Source organism: Sapajus apella, unplaced genomic scaffold (assembly GCF_009761245.1).
Source record: "Sapajus apella isolate SASKATOON/1434 unplaced genomic scaffold, GSC_monkey_1.0 scaffold55, whole genome shotgun sequence".
NCBI lineage: Eukaryota > Metazoa > Chordata > Mammalia > Primates > Cebidae > Sapajus > Sapajus apella.
In genome coordinates, this window is record NW_022436995.1 from 12,589,548 (window position 1) to 12,611,046 (window position 21,499).

The 21,499-nt window shown below is 36.7% G+C and overlaps 1 protein-coding gene across 9 annotated transcripts in view; it reads right to left on the reverse strand.

Moving 5' to 3' along the window:
- The window catches only part of MYO9A (myosin IXA), a 274,327-nt gene that overhangs the window by 5,012 nt on the left and 247,816 nt on the right, over positions 1 to 21,499 (reverse strand). For 6 of the 9 annotated variants that reach the window (XM_032244686.1, XM_032244687.1, XM_032244688.1 and 3 more), the window contains 3 exons: positions 20,710 to 20,763; positions 2,683 to 2,885; positions 462 to 604 (listed from right to left, as the gene is read on the reverse strand). In XM_032244686.1, the coding sequence (XP_032100577.1) occupies positions 462 to 604; positions 2,683 to 2,885; positions 20,710 to 20,763 (400 nt within the window). The remainder of the gene's footprint in view (positions 1 to 461; positions 605 to 2,682; positions 2,886 to 20,709; positions 20,764 to 21,499) is intronic. The other 3 variants (XM_032244689.1, XM_032244685.1, XM_032244684.1) reach the window with 1 other exon arrangement.

Below are 21,499 nucleotides of genomic sequence, written 5' to 3' on the forward strand. Positions count from 1 at the left end.
TTTTGTACATGTGTACAGTCCCGCCTCACAGTGGGGCCAAATTCCTGCCACCCTCAGAAAATGGGTCATGGGTCAGCAGGACAACATGTATTGTGATTATTGGCTTTTCTCTGTGGTAAATGCAGGATAAAACATTAAATTACAAAAATAAAAAAAACACAAAAAAACCCCCCAAATGTATATGGAAGCTTTACAAAGACAACAGGAAAAAAGAATGGAAGTCGGGAATCTAGGTAGCAAAGACAGTTACATTTCTTACCCTCATCCAGGTGGTGACAAGGGCCTGTTATGCCAAACGATGAAGGCTAAAACTATATGGCTAGAAGGACAAAATTCCTCAGGACTTTGTTACTGTTGATGTATGGTCAGTGTATTCTTAAAAGACTTTGTCTTAGTTTGGAAATCCTTATTCCTCCTCTGCAAAACAAATCTGGAGTCTTTGGTTTACCAAGTTCACTTACCTGATTTCTCAGGGATAGCACCTTCGGACTCCATATTCAAATTTTCTGAGCTATCAGCAGTCCCAATGGAGGCCTCAGACTCAAGGGTTTCATCATCAGAGGCACGGGGTTCCAGTACAAGCATCTCAAATGTTAGCTCTTCCCTGTAAGATACAATCAAGAAACCGTTAGCACTTGATAGGAGCTGGAAGGAAGATAACAGAAAAAAAGATCCTCTGTGGAAGTCAGGAATCTAAGAAGCAAAGACAGCCACGTTTTTACTATCCCCATCCAGGTGGTGATGAGGACCTGTATGCCAAATACGGTGATGGCTAAAACCGTATGGACTAAAGGACAAAATGGTAGACAGCCAATCTAGGACCAACAATAGGGCTAAGGGTAGGGTGAAGGAAGATGCTGTAGTGGTGAGATCTTTTGATAAAATGAACTCTGGACTGATAATCAGGAGATCAGGGCTCTAAACTTGTTCATAATTTTTCATAATGTATCAGGGAAGTACCCTTCTCTCTATGGACCTCAACTTCCTCAACTACAAAATAAAGAGATTAAACTAGATAACCTCTAAGATTCCTCTGGCTCCTAAACTATTTTCCATGAAGCTTATTAACTGGCTATAGACTATATCCACTACCTTCACCACAGAGACCTCTAGATGAAGAAAAACACTGATCTTTTCTGTCCTTTGAAGCTTATGACATCTTCAGTTATTGTATTCTCTTATCTTCCTCCTTCATCACAGACACCCAGCTACCTCTCAGTAGTGCCCCACATTCCATGAAGTCTTTGGTACTTGGCTTTCTCACTAATGCCTGACATCACCCTGATATATTCAATTAATATCTTCGTAAAAACTCATTTCAATACCCTAACACTAAAGTTTCTTTATGTCTGCAACTTCTAACAAGACCTTCATCCACTTTATCTAAGCTACTTTCTTCAATGGGTTTATCCTGGAGCTTGTCATTACCTGGAAATAAACCAACTCTGAATCCAATACTCTACTCTGTTCACAACCTCCTTATCTTTCCAATTCTTACTCACCTTCTAAACAAGTCTCTTCCCTAACAGACTCCCTTACCTTTACTTCCACTTTACTTAGCTTGAGATCCATGAACAATCATTTAAAAAATAGTCTTACCAGCATTACAATTGTCCTAAGTCATGTGCATTCTGAGACTCTGTTCTTCTTTCTTTTTATGGAGACTGTATCCTTTTTTGAAAATTCCTATTTATCCTTCAAGACTGCCAGTATCATTTGCATCAAAGCTGAATGAGGTGGTCTTTTCAGATCACTCTTACAGCAAATAGCCCCTGGTCAATGTACACCATCTTTGCCTTATCATATTTTTAAAAGCTGAGTTCTGCTGCTGTTTTAGCTGGCCTAAACCCCAGAATCATGAGAGACAAAAACAGTCTCATATCCCCTTATGAGCCAAACTCAAGACCTGGGATCCTGGAACTCAGGAACAAAGATCTCACTAAGACTGCTTAAGAGTCACCAATGTCGACCAGAACTATTACGCAGCACCTGTCCGGAGAACCATGGGATATTCATATTATCCCCAAGGCATAGGGATCACCCAATCCCTGCAACAGTGATGAATGTAGGTAAAAGGGCTTCTTATTTGTCTCTCTCCTAAATTGCAGCCAATTTCCCTATCCAGAATCCTAGCATCCTCTAGGGCTACAGCCTTACTATGACTATCTAGTTGCTATTCCCATAGCCACATGGATCTTTGGATAATTACCTTCCTTCATGGATTTGTGAATAATGCCCATTCTTGAAATGGACTTTGGCTTAGCCTAAGAATTCCTACTCTTCTTTGCAAAACAAATCTGTTCTGGAGGCTGATCTCTGACCTGTTAGGACTCCAGTACCTCATCTTGGCTCCCCGATGTTACTGCCAAATGAATCGTGACTAACACTGACATGCCCTGTGGATACTGTGTCCTCCTCCCAGTTAGCCTCTCCAGACTATCACTGTAGCAAGCAGCCTCAGGTTTTCCAGCTCATGGAACTGACTTCCTGGAGGGTACAACTTTTACACTGTTACCTGAGTACAGGCAACACGTCTTTGTCATCTCAACATCTCCTGTATCATCTGACACAGTGTTTGACACACAGCAGATATTTAATAAATAAGAAAAAATAAAGGAACAACAGAAGAAAGGAAATGAAAACAGACAATAACTGTCTCTTCCCTTCCTCCTGGACACTCACTTCTCTTTCTGGAGGTTCTCAATCTGCTCAGTCAGCACTCTTTCCTCCTGCTGCATAGCTGCTTGCTGCTGTTCTGTGATGTCAGTCTCCATGGCTGCCTCACTAGTCAAGGTCTCTTCTGAGACATCAGACATGGAAGGCAACCGAACTACAACAGGTGAAGATGGACCTGGATAGTTTCCTCGACGAATACGCCCCTTTCCCTGCAGAGAAAAATTCATGTTAGAAAGTAAACTGAGTGACTGCATCAGTTTTACGTTGCTCTTTAAGGATAACAAGTGTGCTTCCATCACACCAGGCGAATGGTAAGAATAAACAGAAACACTCTGTGAGGCCTAGGATATTTAGTGAAATATCATTCATCCAACATATTTAAGTTAAAATATTTCTTGCAAGAGTGCTGGAAAATAGGTACTTTGGTAGGTGGGAGTGTAAGAACCCATTGTGTACTGAGATGAGATTCTTCTTTTAATATAAGCTGCATCCATTCCAAACAAAATAGCCACATCTGGGTATTTATTTTTAAATTAATTAAAACTGAAGTAACATTTCAGTTCTGCAGTCACACTAGCCACATTTCAAGTGCTCAATAGCCACAGGTAGCTCAAGACCCCCACACTGACTGGTACTGATAAGCATTTCCTATCATCATAGTAAGTTCTGATGGGTAACAGTGCTCTGTAACTTTAGCCTTGGAATGTACAATCTCTCTAGGAGGGCCATAGAAGTATGTTCTAAAACTCAGATTTGAAAAACAAAACAAAATGTAGCCATTTACATAACACAGGGTGCTAGTGAGATATATTTTCTTAGGAAACTTCTATTCTTGAGATCAGAGTGTGAAAATCTTTTTTTATTTTTTTTAAACATTGGTTACCTTACATGTGACTTTAGCTTCTGGTAGTGGCAAACTAAACTTTTAGGTTAATCTCCTGCTAATAAACTTAAAAACTCAGCATATGCTTTAAGGCGTTGAAGAGCTAACAAGGTAGATCAAGGAGAGGCTACTCCAGCATTTAGTGCTAATCTAAATGTCAGAGGTGGCTGTGAATCTAAACAGAACTTTTCACATACTATAGCAGAGGATGGCAAACTATGGCTCGTGTGGCAGATCTAGCTTTGCACGTATTTTGTAAATACAGCTTCAGTGGAATACATTCATCCTCATTAATTTACTTATTTTTTATGGCTGCCTTTGCAGAACAGCGGCAGAGTTGATTGCTGAGACAGAGATTGGCCTATGAAGCTTAAAATATTTATTCTCTGGTCCTTTACAGAAAAAGTTTGCCATCATCTTGGGGTAGAAAATAAAAGTTGGAGCCAGACCCACTCAATGGTGTGGGTTGCTGCCTGGCAAAACCTCCGCACCTGACATTGGGATCCCCAAGGTTTGTTTCTTAGACATAAGAGTAAACTGAAATTATAAAAGTCCTCGCAGATACTGTAGTCTAGTTACAAGTCATCTGAATGGTCCAGAAGTTCTAATCCCCAAAAATGAATTAAAGTAATCCCAGATTGCTAATACTTTGGGACCAGGAAGAAAAAAATGAAAACATTCTGTGGAGGAAAGTAACAGTCCTGAAAATATTTTAAAAAATAATTTTTCAAATACTCTGAGAAATAATCAAAAGTAACAGGCACAAATGGAGACAAGACAATGTAAATGAAAACTAGTAAAAATGACAGAAAACAGAAACCCTAAATGACTCCAGATATTGTCGCTATCAGATTAAAAATAATCATGCTGAAGGAGATAAAAACACATAGTTCAAGTAGTGGACTGGAAATTAGGTCAAAAGAAAAATTCTGAACCAAGCAAAAAGAAACAAAAGAATGGAAAAATTCATAAACGAAAGTAAAAGACTGGCCAGGCACAGTGGCTCACGTCTATAATCCCAGCACTTTGGGAGGCTGAGGCAGGCAGATCACCTGAGGTCAGGAGTTCAAGACTAGCCTGGCCAACATGGAGAAACCCCATCTCTACTGAAAATATAAAAATTAGCTGGGCATGGTGGCATGTGCCTATAGTCCCAGTATCAGGATGCTGAGGCAAGAGAATTGCTTGAACTCAAGAGACAGAGGTTGCAGTGAGCCAAGATTACGCCACTGCACTCCAGCCTGGGCAAATACCAGGAGAGAGAGAGATCCTATAGATGAAATACTGAAGAGATCATGGCAGAGCATTTTTGTAAAAGCAGTTAAAGATATTAATCTAGGAATTTAAGAAGTCTACAACCCCTAAGAAAGAGAAATAAAATGAAGTCTATACCTAGACAAACTACTGTTTAAAGGCAAAAGGAAGACTTAAAAGCAGTCACAAAAAGTAAATTACTTGAAAAAAGAAAAAAGAACAACTATCAATTCAAAGCTTCTCAACAGAAATAATGGAATACAGAAAACAATGGAATATTTTCATAGTGATGAAAGGAAAAAGTAACTGCCAAACTCATTTGTTATATACAGAAAACAATTTTCAGGAATGAAGGTGAAATAAAGACACTGCAGACAGACTAAGAGGAGAATCTGACACCGGCAGACCTGCACTAAAGGAAATATCGAAGGGAAGATAGAAAACGTCTCAAGAAGAAAAGCTGGAGGTGTACGAAATAATAAAAGCCAATGAAAAGTGAGTATGTCTAAATAGTGACCACATAAAACACAATAATGATATGCTGGATTTAAAACTTACAGATAATTAAGATATACAACAACAACAGCAACAAAATCATATCATAGTAAGGCAAATTAAAGCAACTGTATCACCTGGGAAACAGAAAACTACTAGTTAACAGACATTGATAGGTCACAGATCTGTTTTCACATTTTGGTTAATGACTAAAATAATAGTAGAAGGGTGGAAAACTTCCCCCCCCCCAAAAAAAAAAAAAAAAAAAAAGGAAAAAAGTAGTCAAAAGAAAAATGCAAGAAAGAGCAAGGCCAGGAAGAAAAGAAAAAGAAACATCAGGTAGGACAAATAAAAAGCACATAAAAAACAGATTTTAAACCCAAATATATTGATCATATTAAATGTAAATAGACTAAATGCTCCTATTAAAGTCTGAGGACTGTCAAGCTATACATAAAAAAGAAACCCTAACTATATGATGTTTATAAGAGACACATGAATTCAGAAAGGCTGTGAGTAAAGAAATAGAAAAAAAAAGACATACCATGCAAACACTAACCAAAATAAAGCCAGTATAGCTATATTAACTGTAAACAAAGTAAACTTTAAGTAGTGTTACCTGTGATAAAGAGGGATAGCTCACCATGACAAAGGTTCATATTATTTATGAAGAAGATACAACATTTCCAAATAAGTATGTACCTAAGAAATTACTTCAAAAATTTAAAGTAAAATATTGACAGAAATATTTAAAGAAATAGACTATATTCAGTAGAGAGAACAAGTGTGCACAATCAGAAATTATATAAAACTGAGCGATATAAGCAATCTAACAGACATATACAGACTTCCAGTATCTAACTACAGAATACTCATTATTTTAAAACACACAGCAAACTACAAATTTCCAATGATTGAAATAATTTATCTGACCATTAAAGTAATTTGAAATAAGTTTTCTAATAATGCAATTACAAAAAGAAAAATTAAAAATTCTTGTAGGCCCACAAATTAAGAAATAGACTTTAAAACAAACCATGGTCAAAGAGGAAATCACAATGGAAATGAGAAAATACTTTGAATGAAACAATATAAAAACTCATGTAAGCTCTGTTTACTTTAAAGTTACAGCCTTAAATACATGCATTAGAAAAGAAGAAAAGATTCATAATTAAGGGTGTAAGAATCTATTTCAGGAAACTAGATAAAGAACAACATAATAAATTTCCCCTGCAAAAAAAGCAATAAAGGAAAGAGCAAACAAACATTAGAAAAAAAGACTATCAAAGCCACATGTAGCTCTTTGAAAAGACTAATACAAATTTTAAAACCCTAGCAAGACTGATGAAAGAGAAGTCACAAATAACCAAAGGCGGGAATGAAAAAGAAATGTGCATGATATTAAAGAAATTGAATCCAAAGTCAAAATCTTTCCAAAACAAAACTCTAGGCCTAGGTTTCTGGCAAACAAGAAATAGCAAATTCTGCCCCAGAATTAAAAAAGAAACTATTCTCTAACTTGTCTTTAGAGCCAGGCATAACTTTGATAACAAAGCAAAACAAATATATTAAAAAGAAGGGTTATTGCCAGGTGCAGTAGCACACGCCCATAATCCCAGAAGTTTGGGAGGAGGAGGCACGTGGCTCACTTGAGCTCAAGAGTTTGAGACCAGCCTGGGCAACATGGCAAAACCCCTTCTCTACAAAAAAAATACAAAAATTAGCCAGGTGTAGTGGCACGTGCCTGTAGTCCCAGTACAAGCTACTACTGAGGTGGGAGGATCACCTGAGCCCAGGAGGTTGAGGCTGCAGTGAGCCAAGATCATGCCACTGCACTGTAGCCTGGTTGATACAATGACAGCCTGTCTCAAAACAAACAAAAACAAAAAAGGATTATTATGGGTTAATTTTACTCATAAACACATGCAAAAATCCCAAACAATATCCTAACTACAATGGAATCAAGTAATATAGACAATGCAATATAAAATTTTTAAATATATGAAAAGTTGAACTTATTGTAGTAGTATGATGGTTTAACATTAGAAATCGACTCAGTGTAATGTGTCGTATCAATGCAATTCAAATGTCTGATAAAACCTCAATACATGGAGTAAATGTATTTCATAAAATTCAACATTCTATCACAATAACAACTGTTAGAAAATCTGAAATAGAAGGGAGCATGTTTAATCTCATAAAGTACCTACAAAAATTCTATAGCAAACATCACACTTGGTGGTAAAAGATTGAAAGCTTTTCCTTTGGGGCTAGGAACATGCCAATAATAATCATTATCACCACTTCCTTTCAACACTGTACTGGAGGTTCTAACTTACATAAGAAAAAGGAAGAAAAGGTATAACGATTATAAAGGAACAAGTGAAACTCATTATTCGTGAATGATACTGTTCAGGTAGAAAATCCAAAGGAATTCACGGAAAACTTATTAGAATAGGTGAATTCAGCAAAGTCACTGAATACAAAATGAAAAATAGCAAAATCAATTGTATTTTTTAATACAACAAGCAACAAACAGAAAGTAAAAATTTTTAAATAATATCTATGACTGCATTTAAATACATTGAATATCTAGCAGTAATTCAAACTAAAGATGTATAACATCTCAACATACAAAACTATAAAACACTTTTGAGAGTAGCTAATGATCTACATGAATGAAGAGATATATCATGTTTATGGATGGGAAAAATCAGTATCATAAAAATGTCAATTCTCCAGAAGGCAATCTATAGATCCAATGCAATCCCAATAAAAATCCCAAGATAATTTTTTGAAGCTGATTCCATAATTTATATGGCCATATAAACAGCCAAGAATAGTCAAAACACTAAGAAGGTAGGATGACTTATTCTACCAGATATTTTTAGAAATCTATGGTAAATAAAATAGTTGTCGGGTTGCTACAAAGACAGTCAACAGAGCGCCTAGAAACAGACCCACACATAAAAAGGCTCCTGATTTATAACAAAAGGGGAACTGCAGGGCATCTTGGAAACATTTTCTTAAAAAATGAACCTAAAAGGTATTCATCCTAAAGGGAAAGACAAACAACATTAAAATCAAGAACTTCTCTGTTCATCAAAAGATACTTTTAAGAAAGGAAAAAAGCAAACCATAGAATGGAAGAAAATTTGCAACAGAAGTAGCAATAAAGGATTTGTATCTGGAATTCATAAAGAATCCCTACAGAACTTGAGAAAAAGGCAGACAATCCAATTAGAAAAACAGGCAAGAGCTTTGAACAGATTGCTCACAAAAGAGAATATAGAAATGGCCAACATATATGTACACACACATGTGCGCACGCGCACACACACACACACACTACACGTTAGAGTCACAACAAATAAATATACTTTTAAAAAACACACCCATCGGAATAGCTAAAATTAAGGATTCTGGCAATAGACGTGCTAGGGAGGAGGTGGGGCAACTGGGAATTCCTACACACTGCTAACATAGTAACAACCATTTTGGAAGAAATTTGGCATTATCTACTAAAGTTGAAGATATATATATCCTGTGGCCCCGCAAATCCACTCCTGTATATTTCTCCAATAAAAATACATGTATGAGTCCATTAAAATCATAATTCCTCAAAACACAACTCAAATGTCCATCAATAGTAGATTAAATTGTGGTATATGCATACAGTGATAGACTATACAGTAATGAAAATGAGCTACAACTAAACAAAACATGGATAAGTCTTACACACATAAGGCTGACTGAAATCAGAAACAAAAAATACATCTTATATGATACCATTTATATAAAGCTCAAAATTAGGCAAAATAAAACTATAGTGCTCAGAGATACGTATCTTGGTAGCAAACAAAAAAGAAAACAGAAGAAGTCATTAATGTAAAAATCAGGTTATTGCTTACCTTCAGAGGAGAAAGAGGATTGTGACTAGAAAGGGAAAGACGAGAGCTTCTGGGGGTGCTGGCAATGTCCTATTTATTGATCTGGGGTGGTATGTGGATGTTCACTTATAATAATTCATTAAACTGTATATTTATGTTTCTGTGTTTTTCAGTATGTGTTGTATTTTGCAATAAAAAAGATATTTAAGAGTTCCTTTTCAAAGTTAGCCATTTATGGAAATACACTAATATCCTTTGAAAATTATGTGACATTAAACTTACAAATTTCTGAGTTGATTTTGGCAAGAAATAAAGGAAAAGTGCTGTCTCAAAAAAAACAGAAACTCATGATTTAGTGCAGGTGATAAGGTAAAGCCTGGAGGGTAGTTCTAAGGGCATTCAGGCTAACTCCTCTAAAGCTAAAATACATAATGGGATAAAATCAAGAGGATTACAATATTGCTATTCCACTTTTAGTTCTAAAATTAAGAAGGAAAAAACATGTTAAGAAAAAATACTCAAAACAAAGATCAGTCTGCAAATTTAACAAAAAATGACAAAGCATTCTTTATGTTATAAATTCCAGGATATCACCCAGTTCCATTTGACACTGACTATTTATAGCCAAATGAATAAATAATGTGATTTAAAAGCCTCAAGGAGCTGGAAAATGCGAGTTTATTCCTAGTGTCCACATTCCAGTATTTAATAAAAGAGCTGCCTTTTTTCAGTGTTTATACCATCAGCTGGCAACTGGAGTGTTTCATCATGAGTTAGCTACAAATCACTTAATAAAGCTAAAGAAAATCAAACAATCTCAACAGATCTGTCTCTTTTAAGAAGCACTAAGCAAAAAAAAGAAAAAATGGAAACTCCTACAGCCTAGAATTCTCTTATAAAGATTAATTTTTTAAAAGTTGATTACAAGGAGCTTTTAGTAACATGGGAAATACTAATACTGTGTTAAAAACAGTACACAAGCTTGTACACCACTGGTTTTAAAAATGAGTAATATAAAATTTGCAAATACACTAAATTATCAATGGTAGTTCCCTGACTTTCCTATAATAAGCATGAATTAATTTTTTTCCAAATTGGAATTTTTTCTTTTAGATCGATGTTCACAGTATATTCTCTTGCAGAGTTTTTTTTTTTTTTAAATAATTGGTTTTCTATCATTAGTGTGTCACAGAGTGAAAAAGGCAAATATTTTCTTGACAGTAACTTAAAAAGAAATTTTACCTTATTGATCTCCCTGAAAAGGATCTGTAGATAACACTAAGAAGTGGTTTATAGTATCCTTTGTTCATTTTTCATTGGTTAGCTAATCTTTCTATTTACTTATTGGAGCTTCTCCTTATTTATTAAGGAAAATTAGGGAAATTTATTAAGGAAAATTGAAATATGAATTGAAAATATTTTCTTAGGTACGTAACTTCTGTTTTACTTTGCTTATGGTCATTTTTGTCACATAATAATACTTGGTTTTTGTTGTTGAACCTTCCAATTTTTTTCCTTTAATGTTCTTAGATAATAGCAAAGCCATGTCCAAGATATTTTTCTATCATAATAGGGATTGTATTGGTTTTGACTGATCATAGGCTACATGAACAATTTGTACCCAACTCTCCATGCAAGTACTGGAAAAAACATAAAGCCATACTGTCATCCTTTTTCTCAGTAACTATTCAAGTAACTTCCTGGCTTAAACTTTGGAGGCAAACTGTTCCTAAAGAATATCAAATACAATGATCTTCAAACTGTTGATAAGTATTAGGTCTCAAGTCCTACTAATATACAATTTAATATTATACATAATACCCATATTTCCAATCCTTCACAGCACATTAACAGGATTATCAGAAAAATCTGGACTGGACCCCACTACCAAAGACATCACAGATAATATACTTTTGATAGAGAGCCAAGATCAGGAAGCAGTTTAAAACATTATTAGGCCTATGGAGAGATAATTATTCTCAGTTTGTACAGAAAAATAAACTGGCACTTAATATATTCCTTTCAAATGAGAGGAAGTGGAGTTCTGTTCTTAAAAATTGTTGTTTTTAGGCTGCTGTGGTGGCTCACGACTGTAATCCCAGCACTTTGGGAGGTCAAGGCGGGTGGATCATGAGGTCAAGAGATCAAGACCATCCTGGCCAACACAGTGAAACCCTGTCTCTACTAAAAATACAAAAATTAGCCGGACATGGTAGTGCACGCCTGCAGTCCCACTTACTCAGGAGGCTGACGCAGGAGAATCTCTTGAACCTGGGAGGCAGAGGTTGCAGTGAGCTGAGATCATACCACTGCATTCCAGCTTGGCGACAGAGCGAGACTCCATCAAAAACAAAAAACTAAAACTGTGTTTTTAGAGCTCTAAAAAGGAACACTTATAAAATAGTTTAATTCTTCTGACTTGTACAATGAGATACTGGGACCACTGACTTGATAAGAGATCTTTAATCACATTTAGCTTCTTTCTTGCTTGTTTTCCGTTTCTGTTTTATGAAGATAAATGTTTCTTGGTTAATCTCTTTCCATTTGCTTCCTTTTTCCCTTTTTATTTGCATTTTTTTCACCATAAAGATATATCCTTTTCAGCCACATTTTATGGCTTGCGTTCAACTTTTGCATGAAAAGGTTTAGCTGATAACCTTGCTGATTTTCCCTTGGGAAATTCTGGATATTTTGGCAGTATTAAGGTAGAGAGGTAGGGTACTTGAGTGTCTACAGGATGCAGGGCAGTGAGAACCTCTCAAGATAGACTGCCTGAGCTGTACTTCCACCATAATTCTTATGTTTTAGTCTTTGATTTGAATCACTTTTTTTTTTTTTTTAAACATACAGGGTCTCACTCTTGCTCAGACTAGAGTGCAGTGGCACAATCATAGCTCACTGCAGGCTTGGACTCCTGGGCTCAAGGGATCCTCTGGCCTCAGTGTCCGAGTACCTGGGACTATAGGCATGTGCCACCATGCCCAGCTACTTTTTAAATTTTTTGTAGAGATGAGATCCCACATTGTTGCCCAGGCTGGACTGAAACTCCTGGCTTCACGCAATCCTCCTGCCTTGGCGTTCCCAAGTGCTGGGATTATAGGCATGAACTACTGTGCCTGACCTGAATCGGCTTTTTAATTTTTTTGTTTCTTTTCTTCCCTACATGGATATTCATTTTTCCCACATCACTTTGTAAATCGCAAACCTTTGAAATGCTACTCACTTTATAATCCTTTTTCTCTTTTAGAATTTTCCTAGTTATTCTGCTTCTTTATTTTCTTATGAATTTTAGTATCAACTTATAAAGGTCCCCAAAGTATTATTTTGCTATTTTTGCTGAGACTGCATTTGTAAGTAAAGAGTTATAAAAGTCTTTCCTTGTCTAAGAACTGGTCTTTGGTCAATGTTCTAGCTCAGGACCCCTAGAAACCTGATAAAGGTAGGATGCAAATGATGTTATTAGGCAACATCACCTCTGGCAAAAAATTAATCTGATTGTTAAATTGCATCTGGAGAATAAGTAAATTGTAAATATCCCATAGGAAGCCATATATTTGGAATTCCCTGAATGTGGAGTCTGTGGTAATTGGACATCCTCCTTGCAGGGACCCTGGAAACAATGTCTACAGATTTTTACAGGAGGTATTAATTCCTGTATAGGCATAAAACTTCTAAGACAGAATAGTTCTGCATCCATTGGATATGGAGTCCTTTCTCCTTGCACCTGAATTGTGACTTAGAGGCCAAAGATAACTCCCTGATGCAGCTGGACTGCTGCAAGGGCTCCCACACGAGGATGATCTTATGCTCTCTGCAGGCATGCTGTACTTCTAGTCCCATATCCTAAGAGGTTCTGATGCCAAGTGGAGCCCATGGTAGTCATGAGAGTCTGAAAGTTGAACCTAAGAAAATATCTTCCTTCCCTCCTAGTGGGTATTGAAACAATACATGAATAGATTAATTTAGAAGAACTGACGCCATTACAAAATTTAGCCTTTCTTTCCAAATGTATTTAAGTCTTCTTTTGTGGTATTTGAGGTTTTAAGGCTTTCTTTGTACAAATCTTCTACATTTCTTGTTGAGTATATTCTTTAGTATTTGATGTTGATGTTTAACATGTGTGCGCGTGCGCGCACAATATACTAATGGATATTTTTCTTCCATTATATCATTCAAGTGGTTGTTCATATAAATACATTAATTATATTCAGATACCCTATTGAATTCTTTTATCATCTTTAAGTTCTTTAGTTGATTTTCTTGAGTTTTGCATGTATATATAATCATAATGGAAATAGTGAAACTTTTACTTCTTCTTTACAATTTTATATCTCCAATTCTTTTTTTCTTATTTAATTGCATTAGCTAGTACCTTCAGATCAATGTCAAATAACAGTAGGGATAATGAATATCCTTACCTTTCCTGATTTTAATCAGAATGCTTCTAGTGTTCTTCTATTAAGCAAGATGTTGGATTTGGGGTTCAGATATATTTTTATCATGCTAAGAAATTAAAGATATCCCTGTTTTAATAAGAATGTTTTTAAAAAGAATGCTGATATATCAAATGCCTTTAAAATATCTATGAGGATAATATGATTTTTCTCCACAGATCAACAAACATAGTGAATTACATTCACAGCTATCCTCATATAGTCATCCTTGCATTCCTAAATTAAATCCTCCTTAGTCAAGGTTTATATTTACAGCCTACTGAATTCTGCTTGCTGATTCATTTTTACTTTTTAATTCTTTTTTTTTTTTTTTTTGAGATAAGGTCTCGCTTTATCACCCAGGCTGGAGCACAGTGGTGTCACCATGGCTCACTGCAGTCTTGACTTCCTAGACTCAAGTGATTCTCTCACCTCAGCCTCCCTAGTAGCTGGGACCACAGGTCCTTGCCACCAGGACTAATTTTTTGGTTTTTGTTTTTGTAGAGATGGGGTTTAACCATGTTACCCATGTTGGTCTCAAACTCCTGGGCTCAAGGGTCTACCCGTTTTGGCCTCCCAAAGTGGTGGTGATATTTTAATCTAGGATTTTTGAATTAATATTCATAGATGAGGCAGTCCTACATTTATATATCAAATGCTGTCTCTGTGTGTGGGGTGTGTGTGTATAAGAACACTCTATGGAGAGAGATCCATAACAAGCATAGTTACTATGATTTTACAAATATTAACTCACTTAGGCTGGGCATGGTGGCTCACGCCCATAATCCCAGCAATTTGGGAGGCCAAGGCAGGTGGATCCCCTGAGGTCAGCAGTTCAAGACCAGCCTGGCCAACGTGGTGAAATCTGTCTCTACTAAAAAAAAAAATACAAAAATTAGTCAGGCGTGGTGGTGCATGCCTGTAGTCCCAGCTACTCAGGAGGCTGAGGCATGAGAATTACTTGAACCCAGGAGGCAGAGGTTACAGTGAGCCGAGATTGTGCCACTGCACTCCAGCCTGGGTGACAAAGTGAGACTCAGTCTCAATTAAAAACAAACAAACAAACTTAACTCATTTAATCCCACGTTTGGTACTATTCACCAATTTATAGATGAGAAAACTGAGGCATGGATATTAAATAACTTTCCCATGTCACAACTAGTAGTAGTAAACTAGGGCTAGAATTTACACCCAAAAGTCTAGTCCAGAGTCCATGATGTGCTCTGCTGCTTTTAATATTCCTGTATGCAATTTTTATTAGTAAAGTCTAGTCCAGAGTCCATGTTCTGCTCTGCTGCTCTTAATATTGCTGTATGCAATTTTAATTAGTTTTTCTTTGTGTATGCGCGCGTGTGTGTGTGGCAGGGGTTTAGGATCAATGGTAGACTCTTTTAGTTAAAAGACCTTTTCCTCTCTCTTGTCTGAGACAGCTTAAATTATATTGTAATTATGTATTTAAAGAGTTGGTACAGGCCAGGCACAGTGACTCACGCCTGTAATCCCACACTGTGGGAGGCCAAGGCGGGCGGATCACCTGATGTCAGGAGTTCGAGACCAGCCTGACCAATATGGAGAAACCTTGTCTCTACTAAAAATACAAAATTAGCTGGGCATGGTGGCACATGCCTGTAATCCCAGCTACTCGAGAGGCTAAGGCAGGAAAATTGCTTGAACCCAGGAGGTGGAAGTTGCAGTGAGCTGAGGTTGCACCATTGCACTCCAGCCTGGGTAACACGAATAAAACTCTGTCACAAAAAAAAAAAAAAAAAAAAAAAAAAAAAAAAGGTACATTTTCTCTGTGAAACTATGTCTGGTGTTTTTATGAGAGGAAGTTCTTAGATAACTCTCCTATCTCTTCTTCTTTTTAAATTAGTCTGTTTAGCCCGGTGCAGTAGCTCACACCTGTAATCCCAGCACTTTGGGAGGCTGAGGTGGGTGGATCACCTGAGGTCAGGAGTTTGAGACCAGGTTGGCCAACATGGTGAAACCCCATCTCTGCTAAAAATATAAAAATTGGCTGGGCATGGTGGCAGGTGCTTATAATCTCAGCTACTTGGGAACTGTTGGAACCCAAAAGGTAGAGGTTGCAGTGAGCTGTCACTGCACTCAGTACAATAACAGTGAGACTCTGTCTCAAAAAAACAAACACGAGAGAAAGAAAGATAAGTAAGTGTTTAAATTATGTCTTCCGGAGGCAGTTTTAATAAAATATATTTTTCTATAAAACCTCACATTTTCAAATTTATTTTAAAGTTGTCATCCTACATGATGGTTCCTGATCATTCTCATCTTTTGGTATTCACATCCTTGGTAGTCCCTTTCCACATGGTAAAGGGGTGACCTGTGTGATTATTGTAGAAATAATATTATGTGACTTTTGAGGATAAAAGACACTGTGGGCTCCCACCTTGCTCTCTCTCAGATCAGTTGCTTTGGAAAAAGCCAGCTATCATGTCATTAGAGCAGTTAAGTAGACCTATGGAGAAGTCTTCATAATGAGGAACTAAGGTCTGCTACCAACAGAAAGCACTAACGAGCTGGCAATATTAATAAGCCACTTTGAAAGAAAATCCTACAGCCCTAGTCGAGTCTTCAGATAACTGTAGCGCTAACCAACATCTTGACTATAATAAGCTCATAAGGGACCTTGCCAGAACCACCCAGATAAGCCTCTCCTGAATTCCTGACCCATAAAAACTGTGAGAGATTTTTCATTTTTCTTATGGACTGATTTTTCCCCAGATGTTTTAAATTTTTTATTATGAAATATTTTATACTTAATAAAAACTTAGAAGTATAGTTTCAAAAATAATAAAACAAACATCTGTGTAGCCACTGCCCAGATTAAGAAATAGAACATCACCAACATCATTGAGGTGTTGTGCTTTGAGAATATTCCATGGGCAGCCAAAAAAATGTATATTTTCCTTTGTGGGTATAGAGTTACACATATATCCACATTAGATCAACCATCAATTCTGCTATTGAAGTAGATTCACTTTAAACAAACTTTTTCTGGTATCACATGATACCTACTTGAGGTAAATATGATACCCTATTTGAGGGAATCAGTTGAAACTCACATTTTGCGGATAAAAATAAAATTCCTATTCCATATCAACAGACTGCCCCGTAATCTTAGGATTCTTTTCAGCTACTCTTTTGTTTGTTTGTTTTTTGTTTTTAAAGACAGGGTCTCACTCTGTCACTCAGGCTGGAGTGGAGTACTGCTATCTTGGCTCACTGCAACCTCTGCCTCTTGGGTTCAAGTGATCCTCCGATCTCAGCCTTCCAAGTTATCTGGGACCACTGGCATGCACCACTACATCTGGCTAATGTTTGTTTTTAATTTTGGTAGAGATGGGGTTTCACCATATTGCTTAGGCTGGTCTTGAACTCAAGTGATCCGCCCCCCTCGGCCTCCTGAAGTGCTGGGAGCTACCACTCCCAGCCCCTTTTCAGCTACTCTTATTGAGAATCTGGAAGATGACCCAGGAGGAAACTGTTATTTTATGGCTAAAAAATAGCAACTAACATTAGTTCCCATTCCCTATCATAAATAAAAGATATAAAGCACCAAAATTTACATTAACTACTAAACTCTGAGACCTTGTGAGTCCTGGCTCACTCTTCAAGGCCCCATAGTACTAATAATATCTTAAGAGTTTCTTCAAAACAAAGCCTATTTTGGTTTTAACTTAAGGTTTTCCTTCTGCACAAATATATATACAAGTTTATATGTGAGCCACATAGCTTTTTACAGAATTAAGCCTTATAGACTTGTACCAACTGGTAGGTCTTTCTCCATCTGATTAATTTAAACTAATCCCTTAAGAGTTGGCTCACATGTCACTTCTATAGCCTTTCCCTGTGCCACCAGGCAGAATTAAGTACTTCTTCCTTAGTATTCTCACCATATTTGGCACACAGTACTGTCTGATCCATCTCTCCCTCCTTCCTTTTGGGACATGCTTTCTAATACCCACAAATTCAATCAATTAATAATCATATAGATGTGCCATGCTTTGTCTAAGGAAGTCTGTGTATGATTCTATTGTCTATTTTTTCTAAGAATGATATTCTGAAACAGACAATCTTAATTATTTAATTTGGATCAGAATTCTGTGAGACCAGTCCATTACAGGCTTTCCAGACTGTAACAAAAATATTGAGGGTCAAATGTTCTAACGTGGGGTATCTAAGTGATAGCTACTTAAGGTAAATAGGATACTGTATTTGAGGGAATCAGCTGAAATTCGCTTTTTCATTTTCTCCTAAGACTTAAGAAGACAATAATGAAGACAAATAGAAGATATGCCATAGTGTTAGAATGAACAAGGCCTATGAATGAGGGAAGCTTTGACTTCTTCTGAAAATTCTATAAGGCTCATGATAGAGAAAGAATGCAGGAAAGAATGGCAAGGCATGATTGATGGGCACAAAGAAATTAAATACTATAAATTGAAGTAAGCCTAAGTAGTAAAAGAGACTCATGGTGATAATGAAGAAATGAATTGCACCACCTTTAATAAATCTGATGACTATTTAGAAAAAGACATATATTAGCCTCATGTAGGGAGTCATGATATTTTATGAAGACCCAAAGAAAGCACGTTACTAGGGTTTGTCTATGGGTTAAATGTGTGAGGAGGAGGAACTCCGCATCACCTACACAGAACAACATATAACTAGCTATAACACAAACCTCAGAATCAAAAATAGCACTTCAGGGCAAGATGGAAGATCACTGTTGTGTGTCTTTTGGTAAGTCATAAAAATAGGAAGGAACTGAATGATCAGACAACTTCCTGAGGAGTTTGCTTTCCTATCCTAGTAAGGACAGATCCTTTATCCAAGACCTTTTTTGAAAAGACTGGTTGTTTTTCATGGTTTTGTAATTAGGTATCCAAGCTTGTTCAAAAATCATATCCCAATGCCTGTAGTTATGGTTCACCAGATAATGAGGGTTAGTAAGCACTTTAAACACAGCTAGTATCTGTTTATATGTATTTATATATTGCATATGAAAAGGAATTATTCTCATCAAATATTTCCATGAAGTGCAGTGAGATAGTAGTGGTATATGTATTACAGTGGTTCTCAGAGTGTATCCCACAGATCCCTGGCAAAGACACTGGGGTGTAATGATGTCCTCCAAACTATTTCAAAGGGTCTACAATGCGAAAATTATTTTCACAATTATACTAAGATGCTATTTGCCATTTTCACTGTTGACATCTGTGCTAATTACATAAAAGCAATGGTGGGTTCAATTGCTGTTACCTTTACAAGAATCAAGGTAATGGTACCAATGGTTCTAGTAACCTTCATATTCTTTTGCTACCACGCATTTAGTTTTTAAAAAGTCAGTTTCGTTTCATGTCATTGAACAAGAGGTATAAATTAATTTTATTACTTCTTAACTGTCAAATTAACTATTTTCAATTTTCTGTATGATTAACTGGAAATTACACATACAGCAACTCTGTCACATACTGTTATCTCAAGAAAGAGTATTTGTGCAATTTTGTGAATTGCAAGCTAAATTAGCTGCTTTATTAATGAAACAGTATTTATAATAATTGACAAAGTTTGATCATTCTACTTGAGTAAGTGGTACACATTTTCTTTGAAATTGTATGAAGGGAATCTGTTACTGCAAGTGAAACAAATGGTAATATTTATTGTCAGTGAGAAAATTTCAAGCTTTCAAACAAATATTAGAATTTTGGAAAACTTGTAACTGCTCTGTGAATTTGCTAGCTTCCCATATGGTGTGAATGTCAACACCCAGGGTTTGGCCATATGTAACCAAATTTTGCAAGGGACTACAAGTGCCTACAGAAATGGGATAGGACTGAGTTCATTGTCGCCAGGGTAAACTGGAGTTACTACTCATCTTTACTTAGCCTACTGACAATGAGCCAGAACAGCAGTGTTGAACAACCAAGAAAGTGGACTGCCATCTCAATAGAGGGATATCATACAGAATTTGGCCTCCCCTATCACTCCTCCCAGTCAAGAAAGAGGAAGGGCAGAAGTGTCTGACAAACAGAAATTATCCACCTACCCCCAAAGTTTTAAGTTCCAGATAAGGGTCTAGTCTGCCCTGCGAGGAAGTGAGAAGAGCACTGGATTAAAGCTGACTAAAGTTTTAATATGAAGAGAACTGACTCTTAAATACTAGAATGAAATGAAGTTTTGAAAATTATAGAATTAGTTTCCAGATGCTGTTAAGGTAGCTGATACCCAGTGGGAAAGGGAAGTCTCACAGGCTGGAGTTGAGAGGCAGTTATAGGCCAAAATAAAAACTGATTTGTATTAATATCCCAACAAGTTAAGCCTCCTCAATACAATTGTTACACATAGATGGACAGTCTCTGACATTAGTTTCCACACAAATTGGTGTTCTCAGCCTTCCGTCCCCCCATTCCTTTTTTGTATAATCAGTGGAATTGAAGAGGGGCGCAAGCAGTGGGATCCTGGTATGAGTTCTAGCATACCATAATATTTAAGTTTAGAACTAGTCCGTCAATTTGGATTAGTTCACTCCTATTTGTAGCTCTGTATGATAAATGCTAAGTGGATAAGAGCCATATTTCTACATCTGGGAGGATACCATCAGAGTCACAAATATGAATGGACAAATAAGCATTACTAATGATAGGAGATGCTGAAAGTAATAATAAGTACTTCAAATAATACAATGGAGGAGATTGCTGGGAACACAGCTCACGGAGCAGAAATTAATTTGATATCTCAGTGCTTTCAGCTTTCACCTGTTAAATGATTCAACCCAAGAAGAAACCCAAAAGGAGGCTTATCTGACAAAGAGGAAAAACCAGTGTATTTTGAATGGATGCTGTTCAGCTGCACAATACAGAGGAAGGAAAATGAAGGATCTAAAGAAAGAGATTAAGAGAAAATCAAGTGAAAGCTCATCAAAAAGTGGAACCTGACTTGGGGCCAAACATGGAGGGTGGACAGGCATGAATGATAGACAGAGTGGAACAATTCCTGGATGAATGAGAGACAATAATGTAGAGTGGCTGTGACACATTGCATTATTAATACATACCGAGACTGAATTGCGGGTAATGTTCATGAATCTAACTGCAATTAGTACAGGTTTCTGGATTAGGAAGGGCATGAAAAGGAAAGCAGAAGGTTAGAATGTACATGTCATTGCCCCATTAAAAGAGAAGGTTTAATCTTGCAGTGGACTGAATATCCATCTTCTGCAGCACTGGGAAAAAAGCATAGCTTATCTATCTGCTTTGGAAAGTAGCTTTATAGCAAAAGGCTCTTCCCTACCTGCCTGGATAGCCACCGCTAAATTGGGCCTCTCAGAATTGAGCTCCTAAAAGTTCATACTACAGAAATGTTTCACTTTTAAGTGGGATTTGTTTTTAATTTCTCGGGAAAAGATTTAGATAGCATCCTCTCATAAGTTTTATTTAATATCTTTACTGCCTGCAAAAAGCCCAAGCTTATGTTTGTTTTTGCAGAAGAACCTTCACTACCTTAACCCATAGACCTTCGTTAAGCACTTATTCTGTGCCAGGCAGATTAAATAATAAAGGAAGAAAAAGAATTATTTTAGTACTAATCTAAATGCAAACTGTGAAGATATGGAGGAAGTATTGCTGGACCCCTAAAAGAGTAAGGGCATGATGAAGCCTGCTTCTCTTTAGAGATTTATTGGGAATCTGAAATGGGTGCTCATTGCCACAATTTTATTTTACAACTGAGAGGAAGGGTACAAAATGGGCAATAACTAAACCTTAATCAGCAGTTTTCCAGTTATCCTGAAAACTGACTTCAGGGTAACATACATGGATAACTCCAGTTGCAAAGGAAGATATTAA